Consider the following 12625-nt stretch of genomic DNA (forward strand, 5'->3'; position numbering starts at 1 on the left):
GTCAACTGTGGTCCAAAAATATTAACCTATTTTGAGAGAGAGAGAAAAAAAAAAGAAACACATTCACATAAACATTATTATAGTATATGTTGTAATTTTTATTTTATTGTTAGTTATTACTGTTCATCTCTCACTGAGCCTAATTTATAAATTAAACTTTATCTTAGGTATGCATGTATAGGAAAAATATAGCTTATATAGGGTTCAGTACTATCAGTGGTTTCAAGCATCCACTAGGGGTCTTGGAACATATCAACTGCAAATAATGGAGAAAATTTGTATTTTGGGGGGGAGAATTGGAGATTTGAATTACAGAGGTGAGTCTAAATTTGGTTTCTGGGAGTTAAAACTATTTATCACATGTTCTGTTCTTATACATAAACCCTCCAGTCTAACCCAAGGAGAGACTAAGCAATTTGCAGTTATGATCTAAGAAGATATTAGTATCAAAAATAGCAAGTGGTTAGAAATGAGTGAAATATAAGAGATCCTCTCCCAAGAGCTGATTAAGATGTAGAGAAAGACTCTTCAAAATCAGATAATATAATGCTCCTTTACAATTCACATTTTATTTTTTTATTTACCATAAACCTTTCTAAGTTCTAAATAGCTTCTACAGATAAAAATAACATAAAAGGAAGAAAGTTCTGATAACATAGAGTAACTGAGTAGAAAAGAAAAATCAGATTTTTCCTGGTCTGAATTCATAATAATATAACTTATTAGTTATATTAGTATTTATAGTAAGCAATATAACTTATAAATTGTTATGCCACATCACATCAAATCAAATGTCAATCATAGCTCAATAAAATGTCTATGGTTAATAACACCAATGTCTAAGTTTAAAGAAGCTTCATAGCTTCAGGGATTAATTGAAAGGAACCAGTGTGCTAGGTTTCACGATAAAGTAGAACTCTATGAAGAGCTGAATCATAAAAGAGTTCCAATAATATGTGGGGCCTTCAATTTTGCCAGGGTTTTGTACTGTAGTTTATATAATTTTTAACTGTAGAGAATAAATAAGATATAATCACTGAAGGCAATGATTCCTCCTGTGAGTTCTCTTACACAAATCTAATGCTGTCTCTCTTTCTCTCGTTTTAATTTTCGTAAGTACGCAACTTATGTATACAAAAGTGAAAGCAAAAGTTCCTATTTCAGTAAGTTTTCATAAACACTCCCATGTAACTATCAACCACATCAAGAAAGAATATTACCAACCCTTCAGAAGCCCCTCTCATTTCCGCTTCCTGTCCCTTAAGGATAACTGCTATGTGGTTTTTCTACACCTTAGTTTTGCCATTTTTGAACTTCATTGAAATAGACCAACACAGTGTATACTCTTCTGTGTCTAACTTTTTTAGTCATCATTAAGTTTGTGAAATTATCTTCCTCTGTGGCAGATGTTCAAAAAATTTTTATATCATTTACTTCAGAAAAATTGGTTTAGATTTTGTCTCTATAGATTTTTAGACTGGATTTCTGTAGTGTCACAAAAACTTCAGATGCTCAAATTCATTTTTAAATTGTCAATTTGTTTCTTAAATTCATGTATTTAGATATCCCCATTGGTTGAACATCTCCTTGACAATTCTCCCCTTTAACTCAACCTTCCATACTTAGCTGTACTAGCTGTATAATTTGTAATAACTCATGAAAACCCAGACACATAAATAGGAATAGGAATTGCAATTCTGAAAAGTTTAAGTGTAATTGGAACATCAAACCCATGCTCACTTCATTAACTGATCTCTGTTTCTCTCCTATTCAGGTAACTGAAACTAAGTCCCTTCCAAAATCAATGAATGAGACAAATCATTCTCGGGTGACAGAATTTGTATTGCTGGGACTGTCTAGTTCAAGGGAGCTCCAACCTTTCTTGTTTCTTATATTTTCACTATTTTATCTAGCAATTCTGTTGGGCAACTTTCTCATCATCCTCACTGTGACCTCAGATTCCCGCCTTCACATCCCTATGTACTTTCTGCTTGCAAACCTGTCATTTATAGACGTATGTGTTGCCTCTTTTGCTATCCCTAAAATGATTGCAGACTTTCTGGTTGAGCGCAAGACTATTTCTTTTGATGCCTGCCTGGCCCAGATTTTCTTTGTTCATCTCTTCACTGGCAGTGAAATGGTGCTCCTAGTTTCCATGGCCTATGACCGTTGTGTTGCTGTATGCAAACCTCTCCACTACATGATGATCATGAGCTGCCGTGTATGTGTTGTGCTCGTCCTCATTTCCTGGTCTGTGGGCTTCATCCATACTACCAGCCAGTTAGCATTCACTGTTAACCTGCCATTTTGTGGTCCTAATAAGGTAGATAGTTTTTTCTGTGACCTTCCTCTAGTGACCAAGTTAGCCTGCACAGACACTGATGTTGTCAGCCTACTAATAGTTGCAGATAGTGGCTTTCTCTCTCTGAGTTCCTTTCTCCTCTTGGTTGTCTCCTACACTGTAATTACTTGTTACAGTTAGGAATCGCTCCTCTGCGAGCATGGCGAAGGCCCGCTCCACATTGACTGCTCACATCACTGTGGTCACTTTATTCTTTGGACCGTGCATTTTCATCTACGTGTGGCCCTTCAGTAGTTACTCAGTTGACAAAGTCCTTGCTGTATTCTACACCATCTTCACGCCTATTTTAAACCCTGTAATCTACACACTAAGAAACAAAGAAGTGAAGGCAGCTATGTCAAAATTGAAGAGTCGGTATCTGAAGCCTGGTCAGGTTTCTGTAGTCGTAAGAAATGCTCTTTCCTAGAAACAGAGTAAACTTATGACACTGTTACCACTTTAGCCCTGTCTCTATACACTTACAAGTGGATACACTGGAATCTTAAAGCAAATCAACTTGGCCTATGGGAAAGGTCAGTTGATTGATTTGAAGTAAACTGTAATGATAATAAAAACTCATGAAATAAACTTTAGTGATTTTAAATATTCTTTCTCCATTGTATGTTTTTTTTAAATTTCCTACTTTGTATTCTTTGTTTTAAAACTTCTTAAGATATAGACTTTGATGATATTGAGAAAGTGCTATTGCCATATAAGTGGTTAATATAGTGTTATCTCTCCCTCTGAAAACTGTACTGCTCACACCAACATTGAAGTAATGATAGGTGCATATCTCTAAGCCACAGAGATAATAGATCTATTTATATGATACGTGATATACAACATATGATCGAGCTAGATAAGAATGCATTTTATATTGCACTATGTATCTGACAGCACATGAAGACACATCTATGAATGGTGTGAAAGATACAGTAAAATGTAAAAGGGCATTACCCAGCAGAAGGCTTTTACGTTCAACACTTTCACAAATCCTTCTTCACAGTGGCTGCTTAATATATGTTCTTCATGAAAAACAACCACCTGAACACATTTATTTACTGGTGTGTTTTGTATTTGCCTATGTTAATTTCTGTTTAATATGATAAAATAATCTGGGGAACCAGAGATGAGTTATAATTCTCTACCACTTATCTTCATTATAGTAGGAGTCTGAATCTTTGTATAAAACATTCTCCCCCTAGATTTTCATGATCTTATCTTATTAGAGTGTTTTTATATTAGTACTTGGTAGATATTATAATTTTGCTATGTGGACTTTTAAATTCAGTTGACATTTCATTTTTAAATTGCCCAATGTAGGCTCTGAAAATGACAGAACCCTATTTCAAGACCTTAGAGTTCATCATAAATTTACCCCTCCTTGATCACTTACAAGGCCAAGATTTTTGGGGATTCACCTCTACAGGCTATTTTAGGCTTTTCCTCTTTTATAGCATTCAAGGCTATTCCTGTATTTTTTTAATGGGTTCTAGTCACAATCTGGTATAATGTTAACTGATTGTTTTCCAGACTTCAGTCTTTAGAGTCTCCTAAAGGGACTCAATAATTCCTATTAGTGAAAGGAAAAAAATGTTTCTGAGCCAAAGCGTTCCGAGTTATTTAAGAAATAACAAAATGAAAATAAAACAACTATGCATTAACATTTAAGTATAAGAAAAAAATTAAATATAAAAAGTATAAGTAAAAAATATAAGTATAAAAAAGTAGTAAAACTTTTTACAATAATACAATGCTTCCAAAATTTTACAATATTTTTGCATATTCTAATTTTATGCAGAAAACACATGATATATTGTGGTACTAGTACTAATTACAACTGAGTTAACATTGTACAACAAGAAATGTGGTAATAGTTTTACATGTTTTTAAGCTTTAAAATATCTCTAGGATATATTTATTCCTTTCATTTAACATATGATAAAAATAAGGTAAAGAAGTATTAAGAGTATGGTGCAAGATTATAAAGCTAGAAAACAGCAGAATGGATTCCCTATACAAGTTTTGTGGTGTTTTGTTTTTTGATTTCTTTGGCCCAGATGGCACACTTTTTAAATGTATTACTGCTTATAGTAATACATGTACTGTGTATTACAGTGTGCAGTACAGTGTGCCCTGTCCAGAAAACATGATTCTCTGGTTATCCTTTCACACACTTTTTCCTATTCCTAGTATGCAAAAAAGTCTCAGAATATTATGATTTTCACTAAAGAGGGTACCCAAGTTCCTTGCGAAGTTACTCAAATAACAAGAGCTCAGGCTGACTGGTACAGTTTTTCTGTAAACTGGACATTAAAATAAAAGCACAACGGGTTTTTCTTAAAGCACTAACCTGTTCTTTAACAAAAATTAGAAAGGCTTAAAAAGAGTCTATAAAAATGTTTACCTTATGGTCAGACATTAAAATTGGATAAGTATACCTACAAGGTTTTATTAAAATTGAGTTTAACATTAATGGCACACTAATATAAAGGTGAAATTTAGCTTATCTGGTATAAAATCATACAGGAAGTATTGTCAAATATAAAATGGTGTTTGGCTTTCTTTGGTCTAAAAACTAATAAAAATAGGTGCTAAAGAGAATTTAGAAGGAAAATGGACATTGCTAGACCAGAGTGACATGTTATCCAAGCCCCTTATAAGGGAAATCTTGTTCCAGCTGCATCAAGGGACCCATTGTGGGCCCCAAGCCATGTGTGACGCAGTCCTCAGAGTTTATGGGTGCATAGGAATTTATACCCTGGCCAAATGGGTTACAGACAGTTGCTTAGTAAAAGATTACATCTTGGGGGAAGGAGTCCAGGCTTAAGGCCATTCCAAACTATCCAGATTGATTACACAGAGATGCCTCCAATTGGTCGTCTAAAGTATTTATTATTAGTAGTAGATCACCTTACTCATTGGGTAGAAGCTAGTACCTTTTCAAGTACAACTGCTAATAATGTAGCCAAGGCATTAGTTGAAAATATTATACCCAGGTTTAGATTAATAGAAAACATTAATTCAGATAATAAGACTCATTTCACTGCACATGTCATTAAGAAATTATCCCAGGTACTGGATGTAATGTGGGAATATCATACGTCCTGGCACCCATCTTCATTAGGGAAAGTAGAAAGGCCTATCACCATGTTAAGAGTCTGAACTGCTCCTCGAAAAGACATAGGCCTAGCCCCTTAAGAGATGTTTTATGGATCACCTTATCTACATTCTACTACTGATCTTCCTACACTGGAAACAAAATATCAATTTCTCAGAAATTATATACTTGGTTTATCTTCCATTTTATCTTCCCTCAGAACTAAAGGTCTTTTAGCACAGGTGCCACCTCTAGAGTTTCCAGTACACCAACATCAGCCTGGGGATCAAAAGTTGGAGAGAAGGAAAAACTGGAACCGGCCTGGGAAGGACCTTACCTAATGCTTCTAACGACTGAAACCACAGTCCGAATAGCAGAAAATGGATGGACCCATTACACCTGAGTCAAGAAAGCACCACCCCCTCCAGAGTCATGGGCCATAGTCCCAGGGAAAAACCCTACCAAACTAAAGGTAATAAAAATTTAGCTTTCTTTCATCCATTCTATTACTTCTTCTCTCCTCGCTGTATTGCTGACCACGTAGTTATTAATGTAACCAAGTCAATTTCACCTCAAACTACTACATTTGATGCTTGCTGTGTTACATCCTGTGGAAACATTTTAAGTCAAAGACAGCTCTCCACTTCAGAAAAGTACCTCTGTCCTTCCTGGCTCTCCTCAGATTGGACATTAGTGAATTGGGATCATTTAGTCTGGGAAGATTTCAATGAGGACCCCAGTGTCAACTGCAAGTCTTGCCCCTCATAGACAAACCTTTTATGCTGCAGTTGGTCCAACATTCTGTGGACCACTAAAGAGCAAGGATGGGCTGCCTCAACCAGTAGTTGCAATTTCCTAAAGCCATACATTCATTTTACTAAAGGAACAGCTTCACCTAGCTGTCAGCTAAACCAGTGCAATCCAATACAGGTTATTATCCCAAACCCTCAAAGCTTTTCCCCTTCTCTAAGCTGGTTCCCTTCTTTAAGCCGGCTTTATGGGATAGGTTTCAGGAACAGACTCTATCAGATCCTTTGAAACATGTTTCATTGATCCCCCACTGCCTACACTTTCCCCTAAGCCTTCTTCCAAAACCTCTCACAATGAAACGGTTGTTCCTCCTCCATCTAATGGTAGGACCAAAGTAGACATTGTAGAAGTAAATGATTTAAAACAAATTTTAGCAATAGAGACAGGATATCAAAATGCAAATGCCTGGTTGGAATAGATCAAATATTCCATCCACACATTAAATAAAAGCAATTGTTATGCTTGAGCAGACGGCAGACCAGAGGCCCAGATTGACCCCTTTCCACTAGGGTGGTCCTCCAGTCAACCAGGCATGGGCTGCATGGTAGCTCTTTTCCAAGATTACACAGCCTGGGGTAACAAGTCATGCCAAGCTCTCTCTCTGCTATATCCCGAAGTTCAACACTCTGCAGGTCAGCCCCCGAAGGCCATCCAACTTCCATCTCGCAACACTAAGTTCACTTCTTGTCTCTCATGACAGAGAGGAAACTTAGCGTTTCTTAGAGACCTGAAAGGATGCAGTGAGCTTAAGACTTTCCAAGACCTTACCAATGAGTCAGCCCTTGTTCATCCCTGAGCAGATGTATGGTGGTATTGTGGTGGACCTTTACTGGATTCTCTGCCAAGTAACTGGAGCAGCACTTGTGCTCTAGTTTAACTGGCTATCCCTTTCACCCTGGCATTTCATCAACCAGAGAGAGGAAAAATACAACATCATAAAACAAGGGAAACCCTTTATGGGTCTTGTGACTCTCACATTTATTTAGATATAATTGGAGTCCCATGAGGAGTACCAGATAAATTTAAAGCCAGAGATCAAATAGCTGCAGGATTTGAGTCAATATTTTGGTGGGTGACAATGAATAAAAACATAGATTGGATAAATTACATTTATTACAACCAACAGCGGTTTATTAACTACACTAGAGATGCTGTTAAAGGAATAGCTGAGCAATTAGGACCTACTAGCCAGATGGCTTGGGAAAATAGAATAGCCTTAGACATAATATTAGCAGAAAGAGGAGGAGTTTGCGTCATGATTAAAACTCAATGTTGTACCTTCATCCCAAACAATACCGCCCCTGATGAAGTATAACAAAGGCATTGCAAAGTCTAACTGCCCTGTCCAATGAGTTAGCCAAAAACTCAGGAGTAAATGAACCCCTCACAGGGTGGCTAGAAAAATGGTTTAATAAATGGAAAGGAATCATAGCCTCAATTCTTACTTCCCTTGCAGCTGTAGTAGGTGTACTCATTCTTGTTGGGTGTTGCATCATACAATGCATCCGTGGGCTAGTGCAAAGACTTATAGAAGCCGGTACTAAAACCTCCCTTAGCTCTCCTTCACCCTATTCAGATCAGCTTTTACTTTTAGAGGATTAAGTCGAGCAGCAAAGACAAGATATGTTAAAAAAGTTTGAAGAGGAAGTACTATGAAAATTGAAAGGGGGAATATTGTAGGATATCATAAATTCCTCCTCAAAGGTTTTAGCCTGTAAGTTGTTAAGTACAATTTCTGAGATCCTCTCCAAAGAACCAATGTATCAGTATGTTCAGCTCCTCATTCTTTGTTCTTCATTTTAAAGTTGAATTTCCTTGTTCTTTATGTCTCCTTGCCCCTAGTTTCAGTGAACAACCTCCTCCTACCCTCTATCACCTGCTCTGACCTTAGTCACCCTTGTTCACCTGCTCTGACCTTAGTCATCCTTGGTCACCTGGTCTGTTCTTAGTCATTCTGAGTCACCTGTTCTGTAACCATCCTTCCCACCAAACTACTCATCCTGCCACTCTGGCTCGTACCTCTGTTCTCTTTAAAATAGCCAATCCGAATTAGTTTAGATGTGCAGTCCGACCCTAGCCAATAGGGGAATGACACAGCAGTAGGGGCTACCTGTGTCAGGGATAAGAACCCCTTCCCCTCCCTTGTTCAGGTACGCTGTCATCATTGCTCCATCCATGAGACGCACTCTTCTATAGAAGTAAAATTGCCTTGCTGAGAAAATTCATGTTCAAGTGCTATTTCCTTTGTGGCACCAAAAATTTCCAACACTCTCTTCTAGCTATTTTGTAATACACAGGCTGAATAGAATAGAAGATATTGATCATATAGAGATTGGCAAATTTCTTCTGTAACAGGCCAGATATTAAATATTTAGACTTTATGAGGTGCATATAGTCTCTGTTGCATATTGTTCCTTACTGTTGCACTTTTTTCTTTTTTACATCCCTTTAAAAATATAAAAACTCTTCTTATCTTGTGCGCCATACATAAGCAGACTATAAGTGAGATTTGGCCCATGGGGCCATAATTTGCCAACTCTTGCTATAGATAATCAATTCTAGTAGGGGACACAGAAAGCAAGTAAACAAGCAAATAAACAATAAGTAAGTGTTAAACTAATAAGAAAACATCACTACTTATAATATATAAATCACTCCCAAGGGATCCCTTGTAATACTATGGTGATCCTGTCTACTCTCCTACCTCTGTAGGGTTCTCTACCTACAGAGAACCACTGGCCTACTTTTTGTCATTTTAGATTAGTTTGAATTTTGTAGAGTTTTAGAAAATTGAGATCATACACTAAGTACTAATTTTTTATCTGTTTTTCACTCTGTCTAATCATTTCTTCAATTCATACATGGTTGTTACAGGAAAGGTGTCTGGATCCAGACTCTAAGAGAGGATTCTTGGATCTCATGCAAGAGAAAATTCAGACTGAGCACATAGAGTAAAGGGAAAGCAAGTTTATTAAGAAAGTAGAGGAATAAAAGAATGGCTACTTTATAGACAGAGCCGCCCTGAGGGCTGCTGGTTGCCCATTTTTATGGTTATTTCTTGAGTATATGCTAAACAAGGGGTGGATTATTCATGCCTCCCCTTTTAAGACCATATAAGGTAACCTCCTGATGTTGCCATGGCATTTGTAAAGTGTCATGGTGCTGGCAGAAGTGTAGTAGTGAGGACAACCAGAGGTCACTCTTGTCACCATCTTGATTTTGGTGGGTTTTAACTGACTTCTTTACTGCAACCTGTTTTATCAGCAAGGTCTTTATGACTTGTATCTTATGCCAACCTAGCTCATCCTGTGACTTAGAATGCCTTAACCCTCCGGAAATGCAGTCCAGTAGATCTCAGCCTTATTTTACCTAGCTCCTATTTAAGATGGAGTCACTCTGGTTCAAACACCTCTGACATTCCCCCCTCACTTTTATAAGAGAATCCTTAATCCTAAGGGTTGCAAAGGGATGAAGATCCATCTTCTGAAACTTCTTCAGGCTGAATAAGGGCGATGATATTCCTGCCTAATTATTAGGGTCCCCTGTATTTGCGATAGAGAGGAGCTCAGTCAGAAAGCAACAATTTGGTGACGGCCATTCCTAATTCCGAGTTCTGACAAATGGTGATATCTGGAAGATTAATAAGTGTTTAATCTAAGGAAACTTTGAATAAGTTTATACTACATTCCTACGCAGAGAGTACAACAGCAATATATTCCACAAGAGTAAAGCAAAATAATTAAAAATATCCAAAGTAAACTAAATTAGAAGGCTTTCCATGAACTGGGCAATTGTTGGAACCAAGCTAACATGGGATTACTAGTCAATTCCAATATGTGCCCAGAATTAGAAATATTGATTCAGATTTTTACATTATCCATCCCTCTTGTTTCTTCTGAACATCAGTCAGAGATCACTGGTTGGCTTAGGAGGATTCTTGTTAAAGGCTGGCCAAGAACTTAGATATCAAACATTGGTGGTAAAAAACAAATTTGATTTCAAGTTTGCAGGGATTCTTACCAAACTGACTTAACAGGATTTTTCACTAAAACCTGGCTAGGAAAGTCAAGAGAGTAGGGTGCTGTGTCAAAAGGGAACAGGGGTGGATATACCAATATCAGACAAATTCGGATTTAAATAAAAATGTTTACAAGAGACATAGGAGGACATTATATATTGATGAAAGGTTAAATATGGTAAGAAGATATAACAATCATAAATTCTTACAAGCCATCAAATATTTGAAGCAAAAACTGACATAATAGAAGGGAGAAATAAGCAATTCTACAATAACAGTTTAAGACTTCAATACCCTACTTTCCATATGGATAAAACAACCAGATAGAAGATAGCTAAGGAAAATAGAGGACTTAGAATAAACCAAATAGTTCTAACATATATAGAATATTTACCCAACAACAGCGTACACATTATTCTCAAGTGTATATGGGATATTTTCCAAGATAGAAAATATGTTAGGCCCAAATTAGGTCTCTGTAGATTTAAAAGATAGCTATCACATAAAATATCTTTTCTGAACACAACGAATTGAAGTTAGAAATCAATAACAGAAGTAAAACTGGAAAATTGACAAAATTGTGGAAATCAAATACGCTTTTAAACCATCAATTGATTAAAGGAGAAACCACAGTGGAAATTATGAAATATTTAGAGACTAATGAAAATGACAACACAACATACCAAAACTGATGGGATACAGCAAAAGCAGTACTAAGGAGAAAATTCATAGTGATAAATGTGTACATTCTAAAAACAAAAAGTTTTTTTTCTTTTGAAGCTGACTAGGGAAATTACATGCCAGCTCTTCTCAGAAAGATCAAAGTTACCAGTGAATGCGCAAGTTTTGAATGGAAAGTGTAGAGAAGAGAGGACCTGTTGGAGTGCCCACGGGAAGAAGCTGTGGCACAGAAGAAGAATGCAGCAAGACTCTGGCTGATATCAACCTCTGAGCAGTTCAGAGCTCAGCCAAAAGGGTAGGTGGAAGTTGCTTCTTTCTACACCCCTCTGACGACCTGCCAAGTGCTAAATTGTTGGGGAGCCCCTTTGCTCTTGCTAGCCAGAGCAACACAATCAGTGATGATTAGAGAATTTCCTGAGAACACAGAACCAGTTTCCAGCTCACACAGCCATACCCACTCTCTCCCTGGACCTGAACTGAGTATGGTGGGCACCATACTAGTTGTGCACCAGTGTGTCACTTTGCTTCCCAAAGATCCTCTGCCCTTAAGTCACCACCAGACCACCTGCAAATATACTCCACAACCTGCTCTGACTTTGGCAAGCACAGGGGACCAATGGGTGTCTGGGGAATTGTGGGTTCTCTGAAAATCTTACTCTCAGCCCGGAGCCACCCTTTAAGGAGCTGGGGAGTACAGCCTGCCAAAATACTCCCTGGGACAAAGGAAATATAGATGTGGCACCAACCGAGGAACGAGACAGCATCAATATCCAGGAATAATTATGAAGAAGAGGATTGTCTCCCACCTTTTATCCACTGTACACTGTTATGAATTCAGCAGCAGTTCTTCCTGCCGGTCCTGGTGAGTGGACGCTGAAAGAAAGTGATTCTTTGTGCTTTCAGCAGGTGTGGTGGATCCACCCCTGCTGAAAATGAGACTGTGCCTGCTCTGGCTTTCACAAGGGGTGCGGTCCAACTCCGCCTTCCAACACAGTGTGGCAGCACCCTGACAACAGAGGATAGAATACAAAGTTGTGTGTCCTGTACTGGAGGAAGAGGTTCTACCCTGACCCTCGTTATGGTGGTAGCCATCAGAGGCAGATCCATGGCCCACAAAGGCACCGTGCTGGGAAGTAAAGGATGAAGATTTTACAAACAAGGTCATGAGACCTGTGACAGGGATATGATAGGGAAGTAGACTACATTTCTGCTAGTTCAGGATGAAGAGCTGGTGCACTGCCCCCATCTCTTTCCTGGAAGCTTCAGGGCACCGCATCATGATCTCTTCCTGCCACCCTCATCAGTGCAAATTCATCCAGTGGGCAGTAGCTTACCTGCCATATCACACTCCTAAGTGCTATATACTGGACTACAGCCTGAACTGCACCATCAAATAAACAATACATGGCTATACCAAACAATATCTGATAAAGCCACCACACAAAACGTATCTACAACCAACATATAGAGCCTTGTCCCCCACCAAACACATTCAGAAACTAAGCCAAAAGATAATACATAGCATCCACCACAGTTACACCCTCAAGGGGAAAAAAAAATAAAGAGCTCCATCCGAACAATACAAATTCAAAAAAAGAAGCAAAACTTTTCTCAGATGAGAAAAATCAGCAGAAGAACTCCAGCAGTACAAAAAATCACCGTGTTTCAACATCTC

The 12625-nt window shown here is 38.0% G+C and overlaps 1 protein-coding gene across 1 annotated transcript; it reads left to right on the forward strand.

Moving 5' to 3' along the window:
• The first annotated feature begins 1732 nt into the window (after positions 1-1732).
• Positions 1733-2768, forward strand: LOC104673104 (olfactory receptor 4K15-like). The gene is given in 2 exon segments (XM_030930088.1): positions 1733-2467; positions 2469-2768. Coding segments are annotated over 2 exon segments (1035 nt in total).
• Positions 2769-12625: the final 9857 nt, after the last annotated feature.

Source organism: Rhinopithecus roxellana, chromosome 5 (genome assembly GCF_007565055.1).
Source record: "Rhinopithecus roxellana isolate Shanxi Qingling chromosome 5, ASM756505v1, whole genome shotgun sequence".
Taxonomy (NCBI): domain Eukaryota; kingdom Metazoa; phylum Chordata; class Mammalia; order Primates; family Cercopithecidae; genus Rhinopithecus; species Rhinopithecus roxellana.